The sequence below is a fragment of the Lissotriton helveticus genome, chromosome 5_1 (genome assembly GCF_964261635.1).
Source record: "Lissotriton helveticus chromosome 5_1, aLisHel1.1, whole genome shotgun sequence".
In the NCBI taxonomy this organism is placed as follows: domain Eukaryota; kingdom Metazoa; phylum Chordata; class Amphibia; order Caudata; family Salamandridae; genus Lissotriton; species Lissotriton helveticus.
The window spans coordinates 105,053,671-105,071,650 of record NC_136065.1 but is presented as its reverse complement, the minus strand read 5'-3'; the positions used below and the strand labels follow the sequence as shown (position 1 = coordinate 105,071,650).

Genomic DNA, 17,980 nt, shown 5'->3' with positions numbered 1-17,980 from the left:
GCAATATGGCTGGAAATGTATGTGAACATAAAAAAAAAAATTATGTATGCTGAGGTGTAAAAATACACGCACTTTCCAGTTTTTTAGGTTTCGCCTACTACGCTCATCCACTGTCAATAAAAGCTATTGTTCTTCAAATTAACTTATAGCCCAGTCATTACTTGCTTTTACCTACTACTGGTTGGCTCCCATGTCACTTCTTTCCTTGCTTCCTACTGGTCGGCGCTTCCTGCTCACCTTTGCTTTCCTCCTCAATCAATCAGTAATCTTACAAAGCGGGACTACTGACCTGTGAGGGTCTCAAGGCGGTGGGGATGGGGACATCTGCAGTTCAGTCAAAGATTCAGGTCTTGAGGTCCTTCACGAATTGTGGCAGCGATGGTGATTGCCTAAGGTGCACAGGCAGGGAGTTCCAGGTCTTCGCAGCAAGGTAGGAGAAGGATCTTCCTCCAGCCGCGGTCTTGCAGATCCGTGGGCCAGTTGGGCGGAGCAGAGGTCTGGTGGGATTGTCGAAGGAGAGGTGGTGGTTGAAGTATGCTGGTCCGGTGGGCTTTGTAGGCATGTTTGAGAAGCTTGAAGGTCATTCTTTTGCGGACAGGTAGCCAGTGAAGGTCTCAGGTGGCCTGTGATGCGGTTGCGGTGTGGAATGGTCAGGATGAGTCTGACGAGGCATTCTGGATGGAATGCAGTTTTTATTTTAGCTTCTGGGTGGTGCCGGTGTAGAGTGCGTTGAAGTAGTCAAGTCTGCAGCTGACAAGGGCATGGGTGACCATTTTCCTGGACTCGGTGGGGATCCACTTGAAGATCTTACGAAGGAGGTGGAGTGTGTGAGCAGGAAGATGAAACGGTGTTGATTTGAGTTTGAGGCTGAGGTTTTGTGTGTGATCTGTGGTGTGGGAGGGGGCGGATTCCGAGAGCTGCAGGTCACCAAGAGTCATCCCAGGCAGATGGGGAGCAGCCCAGGATGAGGACTTTCGTCTTGTCTGAGTTAAGCTTGAGGCAGCTGTACTTCATCCAGGTGGCGACTGCCTTTATCCCATTGTGGAAGTTGCTCTTGGCGGCTGTGGGTTCATCTGTGAGGGAGACAATCAGCTGGGTGTTGTTGGCATACGATGCGATGTTGAGTCCGTGGCTTCAGACGATGGCTGCAAGCAGGGCCCTGTAGATGTTGAAAAGAGGGTGGGTCTCAGGGAGGATCCCGGAGGCACTCCGCAGCTGATCTCTGTGGGTTCGGAGTTGAACAGTGGAAGTCTGACTATGGCTTTGTTGCAGATGCCGGCGTCATGGAGTCTTGCACAGAGGGTGTGGTGGGAGACGGTGTCAAAGGTGGCTGATAGGCCCAGGAGGATGAGGGCAGCAGTCTCACCTTGGTCGAGGAGGGTGCGGATGTACGAGTTACTTACCTTTGGTAACGATGTATCTGGTAGAGACGATTCTAGCCGCAGATTCCTTAACATAGAATTATCCCCAGGAGTGAGACTGGATCTGGACATTTTTTGCCATAGCATCCCTGGACGCCGGGGGGACTGCATCACGTGACTCCACCCAAGCGTCATCCGCGTACTTGACGTCAACGAGGTCACATAAGTCCCACATAACAAGCTATATAACAGCTACCATTACCCCACATAGGGTATGTTAGTCCAAAAACATGGGAACCCTCTTCGGAAGAAACTTCTGCAGCAGAGGACAACAGAAAGAGCCGCGAGGAAAACAAACCCGCATAAGGCTTATCAAGCAGCCAAGAGAAAGAACAGAAGGCCTAATCTCAGGGCCAACCTGGTGTGAATAAACTATAACAAAACACACAGTCAAGAAGGGCCGGCCAGCAGCCAACAGAGCCACAGTCCCAACAAAAGAGGACTCTCAGGCACATGAAGCACACAGATCACACAACTGGGGCGACCCGCCCCAACTAAAGAACAGCTCCCAAAAACCAGACCAACTCACAGGTCATTGAAGAGGAGAAGAAGGAGGAGGAGGAGGCCGAAGCCCCGCCAAGAACCTCCGGATTGCAGAGTCTTCCGGGGCGTGGAACAAAAGGGTGCCATCGAAGGGAAGATCCACCAGCCTCTTCCGCACATTTTCTGGAAAGACACTTTCCCGAAGCCAAGCATGACGGCAAAGGGCAACCAAAGAAGCCATGGCACGACCAAGCACCTCCAAGATGTCCAGAGCTTAGCGAAGAATAAACGCCGCCAGCTCCCGGCCATCCAACACATGATGCCGCAAGTCAACACCAGCACCCTCCTGGGAAGCTGCAGATCCAAGGGATTCCACCGAGTCCCACAAGCAAGAGGTGGCCCTAGCCAACACACAAAGTGTTGATGGCCCGCAGAGCAACTGGTCGACAAACCTGATCCGCGTTGCACGCGGAAAAGGAAAAGAAAAGGACGTAGGCGCGCCGGGTGGGACTTATGTGACCTCGCTGACGTCACGTACGCGGAAGACGCCTGGGCGGAGGCGCGCAGGGATGCTGTGGCAAAAAAATTCCAAATCCAGTCTCAAGCCTGAGGATAACTCTACGTTAAGGAATCTGCGGCTAGTAGTCTCTATCAGATGTTATCTAGCAGTGAGGAGAGCGGTCTTGCTGCTGTGGTTGATTCTTAAGCCCGATTGGGAGAGGTCCAGGATGTTGTTCGTTTCGAGGAATTCAGAGTTCGGCGTTGATGGCTTTGCAAATGACTATGGTTGGGAAGGGGAGCAGAGAGATGGGTCTGTAGTCATTGAAGTTTGTCGGGTCGGCAGAGGGTGGATCTCTGCATGCTTCCAGTTTTCCGGGAAGGTTGCGGACTTGATGGAGCAGTTGATGGTGTGGCAGAGTTCAGGTGCGATGGAGGTGCCGGCTCTGTTGAAGATGTTGTAAGGGCAGGGATCCAAGGGGGCTCCGGAGGGGATGCTCTTCATGATCTTGAGGGTGTTGTCAGAAGCGAAGGTAGTCCAGTTAGTCACAGTCTGCTGGGAGCTGGAGCCATTTGGAGCGATTGTTGCGCGTGGGATGCATGAGTCTTGAGTTGCGAAGCTGTCGTAGACCTCCTTGATATTGTAGTGGAAGAAGGTGGTGAGGTTAGCGCAGAGGTCTTGAGACGGGGGAATGTCTGCTATCTCTGTGCTGGGTTTAGAGAATTCTTCGACCATGGTGAAGAGTTCTTTGCTGTTATGTGTGTTGGTGTTCCTCGATGGCTGCTTTCTTTGTTGTTCTGATGAGGCGGTGGTGTGCAGTGATGGTGGATTTGAAGGCTGTGTGGTCTGCCGTGATCTTGCTGCTCCTTATCCCTGCCATGGAGCATGCACCAAATACTACTTTCTGTGGCCAGTGTCCTTCCACTGGCTGCAGGCTTCTCAATCTTTTTTAAATGTCTCCAAAACCGCCGCCATTCTTATCTTTAACTAACCTGCCACCCTACTTCCACTACAATGCTTGTTTTTAGTTACGGTCACTATCCTATAGTTGCGGTTTCCCTTCCTCTTGGCTTTTTTACACCCTCTGTCCACTCTTACTTTGGTTATTTTCCGAGAACCAAACGGTCTTCAGCAACCCTAGAAGCACCTCCTTTGCGCTGCAACATTCACCCATCTGACACTGTGAAAGAGCTATATTTTTAAAACCCAGACATCACAGTAGAATGAGCGATACCTACATGCCCGAGGGAGCCAGCCAACACACAGACTCTTTAATGTTAATTTGTGGCATTAAAGATTCAGTGAAACTGAAAACAGGATGTTTGCTTTCTAATGTACCCTTAGGCATATTTTTATAATATTCGCTAGTAAGAAAAGAACAGTTTGATGTATACCACGTGCACCTTAGAGCCAACACGCAGAATATTGTCCATTTGTACCACAGCTGTCATTTGTCTAGATTTCTTAAATAGAGACAAAAATCTAAGTTTACACAGTTGAAAAAAATACTGAAACAATAGTTTGTTTCATAAGATGAGGCATTATTCCTAGTTTTGAGTTTTAGCTGTGCCTTTGCTATAGAGAATTAATACTAATAATAGGGTGTCCCAGTTTTCATGTAGTTTGACAGAAGATTTTCTGGTAAAAACCAGGCAATGTATTCCTATGGAGGAAAATTGAGTAAACAGTAAATCGTGGTTATAATTACTTTTCAGGTTCAGTACTGGGCTGAAAGGTACAGCACTGGGATCACTCCTGATTGCAGGTGAGTAAATTCGTTTTTGATGCTCAGACGATTTTTAAGGAATAATTGTAAGTTTGAAAAGTCGACACATAGAAGATTTTGTGGGTGAAACCCAGCCAATGTTACCCTATGGAAGAAATCAAGTTATCGGTCTTTGGGTAAGTACTCGGCTGGCAAAGTTAAGGTTCTGGGGGTAGACTCAGGGGTCTCCTAGGATCAGGTAAGTACAGTTGTTACAGCCTCAGCGGCACAGGGGCAGCCGGGTGCAGAGTGAGTAGGCCCAATGTTAATCAATGTAGGATAGGGGGCCTTTGGTTGGTGGATGCTAGCAGGCAGATCACGCGACTGTGGGAGCTGAGCTCCTGGTCACTTACACAGGGCAAGTGGGGAAGTAGAGTAGGATAGTTGCTGCACTTCCAGCGGCACTCGAGCGGCTGGGTGCAGGGTGCTTTTGGGCCTTCAGGCGCCCAATGTTATTCAATGGGAGAATTGGAAGTTGAACAAAGGCTGCAGGCTCAGAGAAGGGGATTCTTCAGGTGCGACCACCACTTCGAGAGGTAAGTTGGGATCTTGGTGGATAGGTAGACACCCAGGACTTGGACACAGGGGGCCGCGGGGCGCCGGGTGCAGGGGTGTCTTTGGACGACGGTATATCTTACCCTCAGCTGGTTGCGGTTGGAGGGGTTCCTTGTTGTGAGTCTGCAGGCGTCGTCAGGATCCTCGAGGAGGGTCCTTTGGGCACCAGATTCGTGGTCACAATCGGTTGTGATATAAATTCTATACAATAAGACGCTCTCTTCTTTGAATACCTGGATAGTGTGACACATTTTCTTGTCTCTAATTAATGAAAATAGTGTATAGAATTTATATCACAACCCAGGTTATTGTAAATGATGTATTGTGTTGATTGATTTATTGTGAATTTGAATTTGTAAATACACTTGTATGTCTTTCTTTTCTTTTTTAAAACACTTGAAAATTGTTTATCTTATGCACGCTCACTTTGGGCAACCTCTAATTTTCTTACATTGAGATAGTTATGAATGTAATGAATTAAATATGCTCCTGAATTTGTAATTATTGCTGTTGCACTATATGTGTTCTTGATTCTTGATTAGTTATAATACATTGAATGTACAGGATTGATCTATTAGACGTATCCCGTGACTAAGTAGAAATGTTCGAAATGTTTTGATTCAATTCCAGTGAAAGTAATGGTTAAAGACCATTGTATTTGAATAGCGTTCAAACACCCAGGTCTTTGACTTGTTGGGCCACCCCATTTCTGATAATGGTGACATAAAAGTATGGCTGAGACAAAAAGAACCAAAATGTTACACATAAATAACACAAAAACTTGTAAAAGCGTCCAAATATCTCAGAAGGCCCAAAATAGACACGCGATTCCTATTTCACATGCAGCTTTATCTATTTGAGCAGAGAACACTTGAATGATTAACGCTGACGTACCCCTTTAAAAAGCCAATGAACAGCGTCTTCAGGTTCCCAAATAAAGATAGCTGGTAGTTTGTATGGGTAGTTTTGCAAGTGTATATAAACAGGACAAGGAAATCCTTTCGTAAAGCCCCCCAACCCATAGTCGAAAATGGCAGTGTGCCCAGAGAAAGGGGTGAAGTTTTGCTTCCAGCTTCTATGTTGGCACAGGGAAATTTCCATATCTATCAGAAGGGGCTCCCAACTTCTCTACGGAGGTTAAGCCCAGGGAAGAGGGATCATCTTTTAATAAATTAACAAATGTGCACTTTCCCCAGTCGACCCATAGGCCAGATGCGTCTTCATAGATGCAGAGTATATCCATGCTGCATGGAATGATGCTGTTTGGGTGTCGCATGAAAAGCCTGTTGTCCGCATATAGGATACCAGATGTTCTGAACCATCACAATTTGAAAACTTTTCTCTTGTGCCAATCCACAGCCATTCAGCTAGCAGCTCCATAACTAACGCAAAGAGCAAACGGGAGAGTGAATACTGGTGAGTGGTGGAACTCGCACAGCTGATGGGTAAGACAAGGAAGATTGTGCAGGTGATGACCTGTAGTGTGCTCTGAGAAAAACGCTGCCTGGCCTGACAGCGACAATTCAACAGGAACTAATACAATGCCGCCCCCTGGCTAGGGGGAAGCTTCTCAAAGCACAACGTGAGGTGACTCGAAGGTCTTATTCCATAAGTAAAGTTAATCCAAACGCCTTGATGGAGTTTAAAGTTTCACGTTTTATTAAACGTATACCGGATTCAAAATAAATCTTTAACAAGCATTGGGTGCTTCATGCTTGAATGCAAGATAGATTGCACAGTTATAATGATTCCCGATGCATTTCGGGCTCCGCCCTTCTTCAGGGGAAAACTCTACAAACAAAAATGAAAGAATCGCCATTTCAGAATGAACTATATATGCATGTTGTCATTTACAGTCAATCCATAGTGAGCAGAAAAGCAGTTGCGTGGGTGCCAAACCTTACAAAAGTATAATCAACAAAATCATTAAATGAAGAAAACGATAAGAAAACACCAAGGAAACCAAAGTATCAAGCAATGATTTAAATGACACGTGCAAAGAAGTTAATGCGGTGTTTGTGACCAAATAACTATCGTCATGTGTTCGTGAAAACCCAAAAGTATACCGATTATGACAAAGTGCCGCATGCAAGCCGCTCTCAACAACGGGGTGCTCTACGCTTCCAAACGCTAACCAAGTACTCACATGGGTGTAACGGAACACGGGCACCGGAGAGTTCCCACCGTTAATCAACGATCAAGCGCCCTGTGTAAATGTTATATTCGCGTGTAGCGGAGACTAGACAGAGACGACGGATGAGTGTTTATCCGATCATGCAGGTTAACGAACGAGATTAGGCGCCATCTTAGAGTGTGTTAAAAGTTAAAGTAAAAAAAGAAAACAGATCAAAGTAACGTGCTGGGTGACTGAAAAACAGATTTATAGTGAAAAGGTATGGTAAAAGGTGTCAGTGGTGACATGCACATGCATATAAAATAATCACAGGTAACATTGAAATTCCATTCGGTCATTGAGACCATACGGTGCCATTGTGGACAAATATCGGATCCAAAAGTTCTCGCATTTTAGCAAAGTGTTCTTATTGTTAGTAGTTGCTTTCACTTGCTCAAGCACTAGAAACTTGAGTTGTGCAACGTTGTGTCTGTTCTCTTGAAAGTGTGTCGCTATGCTGGATCTCAGGTTGTTGGTCCGAATATTACTCTTGTGCTCGAGGATACGAACACGTATCTTCCTCTCTGTGTGGCCAACATAGCATTTGCCACATGGACATTTCAGAAGGTAGATCACATTGTCGGTGTTGCAGGTAGCATTGACCCGCAGCTTGATAGGGTATCCTTTAAGTGGGTGGTTGATGGTGTTGGCCATAATACAGTTATTGCAATTGCTGCAATTATAGCAAGGTCTTAGGCCTCTATAGGTGGTCGGTGTAGCTGGTTCCTTGTCTTTGGTGAGAATCTCTTTTAAGTTGCGGCCTCTAGTAAAGGCAAAAACAGGAGGTTGATTGAACAATCCTTGGAAATCTGGTTCCAAAGTTAGAATTGGCCAGTGTTTGCGGATGATGTGCTGAAAGGTTTTCGAGATGATCGAATACTTGGATACCACAACCATGCGGTTGGACTGAACCTTAGGTTTAGATAAAAGTAGAGTGTTCCTTGTGACGGTGTCACTTCTCTTCACGGCCACGTCCAGGATCGATGGTGGATAACCACGTTCTTTGAGTTTCTCCAGGAGCTTTTTCATTTCTAGTTTACTATCCCGGTCATTAGAAACTATACGTTTAACCCGTAATAGTTGGGCAAACGGTAAGTTGTTCTTCAGTTGCCAAGGATGAAAGCTGGTGTAGTGTAACGTGGAGTTACGATCAGTTGGTTTACGGTACAGGTTTGTGTGCCACTGGTCACCTTCTCTGTGTATCTCAACATCCAGGTAGTGCACCTTATTTTCATTGTAATCCCATGTAAATTGGATTCTGTCGTTGACATTGTTCCATGACATCAGGAAATCCACAAGAGACTCAGCTGAACCTTCCCACAATAAAAAAATGTCACCAATGTAACGCAAATAAAGTTTGCCATGCTCATGCCATTTCGTCTGATTCGTGATGTGTGTTTCCTCAAACTGCTTCATGAAAATATTCGCGTAGCAGGGAGCTGCGCAATTTCCCATGGCCGTACCGTTTAATTGATGCAACCACTTGTCATGTATCGTGAAGTAACTGTTGTAAAGAGTAAATATGGTCAATTCCATCAGGAACACTTTCAGATCTTGGTCTATATCAGAAGTCAGTAATACTTGCTCCACTGCTTCTATGCCCTGATCATGAGGGATTGAAGTATATAGTGCGCAGACATCAACTGTGCACATGATGACTTGTGTGTCTTTCAATTCATCCATGGTAGGAGCGAGTTTCAACAAGAAGTCTGTAGTGTCACGTACATGCGACGTGGTGCTCAAGACAAAAGGTTGGAGGTATTTATCCAAAAATTTTCCAGTCTTTTCATGTATGCTGCCCTTGGTAGATACTATGGGTCGAAAGGGAGGCCTGATGGGATGCTTGTGGATCTTGGGTAGCATGTGTAATACGGGAGGATTTGGGTTGGCGGGTGTCAGATATCTTCGAGTCTTGTCGTCAATCGTACCGTTGTCAAATGCCTGATTGATGATCTGAATCAAATTCTTGGTATATTCTGTGGTCGGATCCCCAGGAAGAACATCATATATGTTAGTGTCCATGATATGTGCCTCTATCTGTTCTTCATAAAAGCTGGTGTCCATCACCACCAGTGCGCCACCTTTATCAGCATTCTGACACGTGATGTTGGCATTGTTAGCCAGTTGTTGCAGGATGTTCCTCTCCTTCTTAGTTAAATTGCCATGTCTGATGGGTGGTTGGAATGGTAATTTAATAATTTCTTGTTTAACCAGATTTTACGTTTAATAAAACGTGAAACTTTAAACTCCATCACGGCGTTTGGATTAACTTTACTTATGGAATAAGACCTTCGAGTCACCTCACGTTGTGCTTTGAGAAGTAAACTAGAAATGAAAAAGCTCCTGGAGAAACTCAAAGAACGTGGTTATCCACCATCGATCCTGGACGTGGCCGTGAAGAGAAGTGACACCGTCACAAGGAACACTCTACTTTTATCTAAACCTAAGGTTCAGTCCAACCGCATGGTTGTGGTATCCAAGTATTCGATCATCTCGAAAACCTTTCAGCACATCATCCGCAAACACTGGCCAATTCTAACTTTGGAACCAGATTTCCAAGGATTGTTCAATCAACCTCCTGTTTTTCCCTTTACTAGAGGCCGCAACTTAAAAGAGATTCTCACCAAAGACAAGGAACCAGCTACACCGACCACCTATAGAGGCCTAAGACCTTGCTATAATTGCAGCAATTGCAATAACTGTATTATGGGCAACACCATCAACCACCCACTTAAAGGATACCCCATCAAGCTGCGGGTCAATGCTACCTGCAACACCGACAATGTGATCTACCTTCTGAAATGTCCATGTGGCAAATGCTATGTTGGCCACACAGAGAGGAAGATACGTGTTCGTATCCTCGAGCACAAGAGTAATATTCGGACCAACAACCTGAGATCCAGCATAGCAACACACTTTCAAGAGAACAGACACAACGTTGCACAACTCAAGTTTCTAGTGCTTGAGCAAGTGAAAGCAACTACTAACATGGACACCAGCTTTTATGAAGAACAGATAGAGGCACATATCATGGACACTAACATATATGATGTTCTTCCTGGGGATCCGACCACAGAATATACCAAGAATTTGATTCAGATCATCAATCAGGCATTTGACAACGGTACGATTGACGACAAGACTCGAAGATATCTGACACCCGCCAACCCAAATCCTCCCGTATTACACATGCTACCCAAGATCCACAAGCATCTCATCAGGCCTCCCTTTCGACCCATAGTATCTACCAAGGGCAGCATACATGAAAAGACCGGAAATTTTTTGGATAAATACCTCCAACCTTTTGTCTTGAGCACCACGTCGCATGTACGTGACACTACAGACTTCTTGTTGAAACTCGCTCCTACCATGGATGAATTGAAAGACACACAAGTCATCATGTGCACAGTTGATGTCTGCGCACTATATACTTCAATCCCTCATGATCAGGGCATAGAAGCAGTGGAGCAAGTATTACTGACTTCTGATATAGACCAAGATCTGAAAGTGTTCCTGATGGAATTGACCATATTTACTCTTTACAACAGTTACTTCACGATACATGACAAGTGGTTGCATCAATTAAACGGTACGGCCATGGGAAATTGCGCAGCTCCCTGCTACGCGAATATTTTCATGAAGCAGTTTGAGGAAACACACATCACGAATCAGACGAAATGGCATGAGCATGGCAAACTTTATTTGCGTTACATTGATGACATTTTTTTATTGTGGGAAGGTTCAGCTGAGTCTCTTGTGGATTTCCTGATGTCATGGAACAATGTCAACGACAGAATCCAATTTACATGGGATTACAATGAAAATAAGGTGCACTACCTGGATGTTGAGATACACAGAGAAGGTGACCAGTGGCACACAAACCTGTACCGTAAACCAACTGATCGTAACTCCACGTTACACTACACCAGCTTTCATCCTTGGCAACTGAAGAACAACTTACCGTTTGCCCAACTATTACGGGTTAAACGTATAGTTTCTAATGACCGGGATAGTAAACTAGAAATGAAAAAGCTCCTGGAGAAACTCAAAGAACGTGGTTATCCACCATCGATCCTGGACGTGGCCGTGAAGAGAAGTGACACCGTCACAAGGAACACTCTACTTTTATCTAAACCTAAGGTTCAGTCCAACCGCATGGTTGTGGTATCCAAGTATTCGATCATCTCGAAAACCTTTCAGCACATCATCCGCAAACACTGGCCAATTCTAACTTTGGAACCAGATTTCCAAGGATTGTTCAATCAACCTCCTGTTTTTGCCTTTACTAGAGGCCGCAACTTAAAAGAGATTCTCACCAAAGACAAGGAACCAGCTACACCGACCACCTATAGAGGCCTAAGACCTTGCTATAATTGCAGCAATTGCAATAACTGTATTATGGGCAACACCATCAACCACCCACTTAAAGGATACCCCATCAAGCTGCGGGTCAATGCTACCTGCAACACCGACAATGTGATCTACCTTCTGAAATGTCCATGTGGCAAATGCTATGTTGGCCACACAGAGAGGAAGATACGTGTTCGTATCCTCGAGCACAAGAGTAATATTCGGACCAACAACCTGAGATCCAGCATAGCGACACACTTTCAAGAGAACAGACACAACGTTGCACAACTCAAGTTTCTAGTGCTTGAGCAAGTGAAAGCAACTAGTAACAATAAGAACACTTTGCTAAAACGCGAGAACTTTTGGATCCGATATTTGTCCACAATGGCACCGTATGGTCTCAATGACCGAATGGAATTTCAATGTTACCTGTGATTATTTTATATGCATGTGCATGTCACCACTGACACCTTTCACCATACCTTTTCACTATAAATCTGTTTTTCAGTCACCCAGCACGTTACTTTGATCTGTTTTCTTTTTTTACTTTAACTTTTAACACACTCTAAGATGGCGCCTAATCTCGTTCGTTAACCTGCATGATCGGATAAACACTCATCCGTCGTCTCTGTCTAGTCTCCGCTACACGCGAATATAACATTTACACAGGGCGCTTGATCGTTGATTAACGGTGGGAACTCTCCGGAGCCCGTGTTCCGTTACACCCATGTGAGTACTTGGTTAGCGTTTGGAAGCGTAGAGCACCCCGTTGTTGAGAGCGGCTTGCATGCGGCACTTTGTCATAATCGGTATACTTTTGGGTTTTCACGAACACATGACGATAGTTATTTGGTCACAAACACCGCATTAACTTCTTTGCACGTGTCATTTAAATCATGGCTTGATACTTTGGTTTCCTTGGTGTTTTCTTATCGTTTTCTTCATTTAATGATTTTGTTGATTATACTTTTGTAAGGTTTGGCACCCACGCAACTGCTTTTCTGCTCACTATGGATTGACTGTAAATGACAACATGCATATATAGTTCATTCTGAAATGGCGATTCTTTCATTTTTGTTTGTAGAGTTTTCCCCTGAAGAAGGGCGGAGCCCGAAATGCATCGGGAATCATAACTGTGCAATCTATCTTGCATTCAAGCATGAAGCACCCAATGCTTGTTAAAGATTTATTTTGAATCCGGTATACGTTTAATAAAACGTGAAACTTTAAACTCCATCACGGCGTTTGGATTAACTTTACTTATGGAATAAGACCTTCGAGTCACCTCACGTTGTGCTTTGAGAAGCTTCCCCCTAGCCAGGGGGCGGCATTGTATTAGTTCCAAACGGGAGAGTGGGCATTCTTGGCGTGTACGTTTCTTAGTTAGGAACAGGGTTGAAAGTGATCTATTAACTCATACTAGGTTGTATTCAGTTAAAGTCTCACAAGAGTATGATTGTCATGTAAGGAGAAAGTAGGTTTGAAGATGGTGTCAAGTTCTTTAAAGAAATTATTTTGTGGGTCAGGCAGATGGTTCTCAGAGGAATCAAGGTCTGACAGCTTGGCTAGGTCAGTTTGGAAAGCTCTGAGTGAGGCTGCCATTGGGGCATATCAAGGTCTCTGATGTCAGGAAGTGTGTGGAGGCTTGTTGAGTCAGTGATGACGTTTTATTACTGACTGATATTGCATTAGAGAAACAAAGTGTGTTGAAAGCTGGTTGTTTGATGTTTAGCTGTGGTGTGTAGCCTTTAAGGTTATATTGTTTACACAGATGATTGAAGTGGGGGACTCATTATATACTTCCTACTTTTGCGATTATGCTGGTATTGGGCTGCTTCTCACTTTGATTTTGCTTGCTGGAAGGAGGTGCCCTCCAATGTGCTATTGTATGAAAACCGAACTTATTTTTTAGCTCAGCTGCAGATGGCAGCTTGTAAGATGTTGATGGAAGGCCCCTGACATTCAAAGCAGGAAGTGTTCTTTGAGACTGCAGTAATCTGCTGTTAGTTGTTTAAGCTGTGTTTGGAAAGTGATTATAACACTTGTTTTTTGGCTAGGAGAGTAAGTTGTTTAAGTGCTGGTAAAGCAGTACTGTTAGAGAGCAAGGTTTAGCCCTTACCTGCAGAACTCTAGAGTGTGGATTCAGCCTCTCTGTCTCCTAGGAGATTCTGAATTGAGGAGCAGCTTCCAGCCCCCTGCCCAGCAGCCTGTGCTTGAGGTCACAGGCTCCTTGTATTAGCTGCTATTGGATGCTATATCTGTGCACTGATTGTTGGCTGTATCTGGAGTTTTTATTGGTTAGGATTAGTGTTTGTATTGGTAGATAATTTGAGGGTACAGATTGCTTCCTGGGTTAGTAATTCTATTTGTATGTAGGGCTTAGGGTTAGTGATCTGGCTGGTGGGTAGGTTTAGGGTTTCTGATTGGTTCCTGGGGTTAGAGTTTCTATTGGACAAAGGGCTTAGGGTTTCATGCCTGATAGGCTGCTGGAATTAGGGCTGTGATTGGCTGGTGTCCTATTGGTTGTAGGGCTTAGGCCTAGAGATGTGATTGAAGTGTTATTAGCCAAATCAACTGCAGCAATATCGTAACATTGGTTGAATGAAAAAATGAGGTACCCGAAAAGGATTCAGACTTGAGACATACATGAAATCTCTATGCAGCACCAGACTTCAACAACTGAGATATCTTGAATAAGGCATTGAGCAAGTATCCCACTGCCAATAAAATCACAAAGGTTTAACGACTTGTTAGGGAAAAAGGTTACTTCAGACTGCTCAGTCAATTCTCACACCTGCTTTTATTTGCACCTGATGAAGACATGCGGCACAGTCCCACCGAGAAAAATGGTTTCATTAAGTGACACAACAGACAATGTCTCAAAGGAGAATGGAAAAATAAGAATATGAACATTTCATTACCTGGTCTTTCTTTTCCAATGCTAATGCCATTCCTTCTGCCATCTTCGCTCGGTTGGCCTGGTACACTTCATTCTGCTCTTGGAGCTTTCTCATGGAAGCTGGAAAAAATTTAGAATCTCATATTTTCGGATGTTTAAATGTCCACACACAATCATTTTCTTTCAATTAAGGCATATGTAACACAAAATTGTGTTTTATGTATAATCACACAAATGAGTTCTGATTAATCATAAATGGACCTGCTTCATCATATTAGATGTTTTGCAACTAAGTTTTATAAAATGTTGATGAGAGTTAGTGTATCCCTGGAACACTCATTTCCCTACCTCAACTAAGTAAATATATCCCTTGCCATTGCACCCATCACAATTCACAAAATGACTTCTATTGCCTACAGTTTCTCTTTAATGAGGTACTTCTTAAACGCCTATGAGCTTTCAAAATACTGTGCTATCACCCTTCCACCTAGCGATAGTGCAAAACTCTCAAACACGCAGCTTTGAAACAGAAAAAACATGCAGTGATCCAGCCAATCAACAACGCATTTCCAATAACAGAAAAGAGAAACCCCGTCTAAATCAGCAAATGTTGGTTTTTAAATTACAGAAGGGACCTTCGAGGTTCAGCTTGCCAAACAGGATATTGCCATCCATCCAATACCACTCAGCTCCATCTCAGAGGGTCGTCCACACAGGAAAGAGAGCAGGGCAGTTTAAAAACCTACTCATTCTATTCCGCACCCTGGAAAGATATGGATTTTGCGACCAGTTTATTGCCAAGATTAGGGCTAACTAGACATGCCCTAGCGCCCAGGTCTTGGTTAACAGGGTGAGCTCTAACTTGTTTCACCTAGAAAGAGGAACGTGACAGGGGTGCCCCCTCTCGCCACGATTTGCTTTAAGTATTGAACCCCTGGGGGCGTGGCCAAGCAACATGGTCGACAGGACGTAGGCTCCTTCGGCTCCCAGGGGGGGCGACATTGTAAATCCTGCAAAAAGATGCTTTTGGGCTCGGTGTTCAACATCTGGCGATAGGTATGCGCCTCGGACACCCTGTAGCTCATCCTGAAGAATTATGGGGGCAAGCTGTGAGCTGGAGAGCGCGGTGTCTGTATCGGGACCAGTGGAGGCGGAGCTAGAACTACGTGAGGCCGGGGTCCGGGCCGTGTTCGCGCGAGGTGACCTGCCTGCCACGGAGGCGCTGTTGGGGATCCCGCGCGGCGGCGGTGAGAAGACCTTCCGCGGCCTGAGTCGGCAGACCCCTGGAGCCAGCTGAGTGAACGGCTGCTGGGGACAGGAATGTCTGCGGGATCTGCCGCGCCGGCCGGCGCCATCGCTACCGATCCGGATTCTCTGCGGTGGTGCCCGGCTCTCCTCCTGACAGTAAGCGATTAGTGCCGGAGTGTCCACGAGTATCGGAGCCCCCCCCATTTGCGCCTGGGGCCAAGAGACCAGGCAGGGGCCCAGGGGAGCCTGCGGGACACCAGCCGGAGGAATCTGGGACCGGGGGGCTGAAGTACGGCGAGCCAGGGGTGTGAGGCCTGGCCTGGCGGGGCCGAGGAGTGCTGACCCCTGTACCCGAGGCCGCTGAAATCCTGTAGCAGATGGAGCGCTAATACAGCTGGGAGGCCGGCTGCCATCCAGAGGCTCATCCTGCGGGCCGAAGACTGTTGGCGGGCTGCCTGGATTTGCGGTGGGTCCCCGGGGCCTGGCGCCCTTGAATGCTGGGAGGTCTGGTGCAGCCCGTGCTGCTGTGGTCCTGGGATAGAGGCCTGGCTGAGCCCGACCCGAACGAGTGAGCGCCCATCGCTGCCGGACCACCCCTGTACCCCCCAGACTCAGGCCGGGGGTTGGAACTAGAGGTTGACCCGCGACCGGCGGTGTGGGCCTTAAATCCTGGTAGAACCCTCCCGGTGACACTGAGAGCGGAGCCTGGCTCGGGCCCTGAAACCTGCAGAGACCTAGCCTGAGAGGGGGAGCTGCGCCCGTCGGGGCTCTAGTAGACGGGAGGAGCGTGGAGGACCGGGCCTAGAGTGGGGGTGCCCGCACTGACGAGAGACGATTTGGCAAGCAGGTGAGGAGGCGAGCCCGGCGAGTCTACTCAGAGTGGAGGCAGACGGTGGTCGAAGAGATCGGTGGTACTTGAGGGCCACTGGAAACACTGACATCCTGTGCATACCCTGGGGACTGGCGACAAGCTTTCCCGCGGATCAGATAGAAGCGGCTGGCTGGGATAGTGGGGGGGACAGCTCTTGGGGCCCCCCTGCTTTGAACTGGGATTGGCTCCTACGCAGTTCGTGGGCCCCCGGTGGACTGGTGACCCTGGGAATATTGCTGGAACCACCAGGGACGGCACACCGGGCCCTGATCAGAGATAGGAACGGTGCGGAGGCGGGGCCGAACCAGGACGGGCCGGGATCTGGAGCCTGTGCTTCTGCGGGGACGGACGCCCGGACTCTGCTGTGGGCGATCTGAAGGCCCTGACCCAGGGGGCGGCTGTTGCCGGCTGGGGCTCCGCGACAGTCTGGAGGCCCGGTGGTATAGGGACCTCTACTGAACGGGCCCCCGGACATAGAGGAGCCCGGGCTGTGGATTGCGCCGGCGCCTGAGGTGAGGAGGAGGAGTGCTGCGTGTGTTAGATGCCCCAGCGAGTCACCCTGTGGGGCGTCCTGGTTGAAGGGAGGCTGCCGCTGCTGTGGCCCACCGTGAGGTATTGCCGCTGGATGTATTGAGGACCCATAGGAGTGGAGTGGTGGCCGCGTGGACGGCCTTGGACTGCTGGCCATTGGAGGTATAGGCGCTGAGGAGAACCTTAGACTGCCGCTCGAGAGGGCCTGGGGGCGGACCGGCAGGTGAACGCCAGAGATCCCCTGAGGGAGTGCGCGGGGGGAACCTGCGATGCGGAAAGATAGGATGTCTCGCGCCTCACAGCCGAACACAATTACCCAATATACCACCCAGAGGCTGCCCTCTCAGAGGATAACGCGTCAGTCGGGCCAGGAGGATGGAGCCGAGGATCCCGGGGAACCCTCTCGGGCGGAGCTGCTAAAGGCGATTCAGGGTTCACACTCAGGATTGGAGAGACAAATAGAGACAGTGTCCATCGATGTGAACCTGCTCAGGACGGACCTTCGCAAGGTGGCCGACAAAGTCTCTGATGCCGAGGGGAACATAACACAGCTGCAGGGGGAGGTTGTGTCACTCCAAAAGACAGTCTCACAACACACGGCCATGACAGGAGCCCTGGAGCGCAGAGCGGAGGACGCAGAAGGAAGGGCGGGCTGCAGTAACATCAGGGTCCTGGGAGTCCCGGAACATGCGGAGGCAGGGAACGCAGAACGTTTCCTGGAAAATTGGATTCGGACGGAGCTATGCCCGAGGGGTCTATCAGAGGTCTTCGTGATCGAGAGGGCCCATAGGGCTTTGGTCCTGCCCCCGCGGCCGGGGGCCCCTCCGTGCGCCCTCATTGTCAAAATCCTCAACTACCGCGACCGGGACTGTATCCTGAGGGCCGCGAGGGAATCGGCGAATCTCACCTTTGAAAACAGCAGGGTCTCAATTTACCCCGATTACACCCAGCAGGTCCAAGAGCAGAGGAAGTAATTTCTGGCTGTCAAACAGAAACTCAGGGAGATGCATCTGCAGTACATGTTACTCTATCCTGCCAAGCTCAAGGTACTGTTACAAGGAAATGCGCATTTCTTTGACTCCCCAGAAGAGGTTTGGGAATGGCCGGAAATCAGGGGTGATGCCCTCCCTCCGGGAGAACGAGGGAGGCCCCACAGGGACTGGGGAACCCGACCTCCGAGACAAC

General features: G+C 47.5%; 1 protein-coding gene across 5 annotated transcripts in view; it reads right to left on the bottom strand.

Moving 5' to 3' along the window:
- Nucleotides 1-17,980, bottom strand: part of GOLGA1 (golgin A1) — a 413,603-nt gene that overhangs the window by 312,647 nt on the left and 82,976 nt on the right. For all 5 annotated transcript variants that reach the window (XM_078641823.1, XM_078641827.1, XM_078641825.1 and 2 more), the window contains one exon: nt 14,168-14,265. In XM_078641823.1, the coding sequence (XP_078497949.1) occupies nt 14,168-14,265 (98 nt within the window). The remainder of the gene's footprint in view (nt 1-14,167; nt 14,266-17,980) is intronic.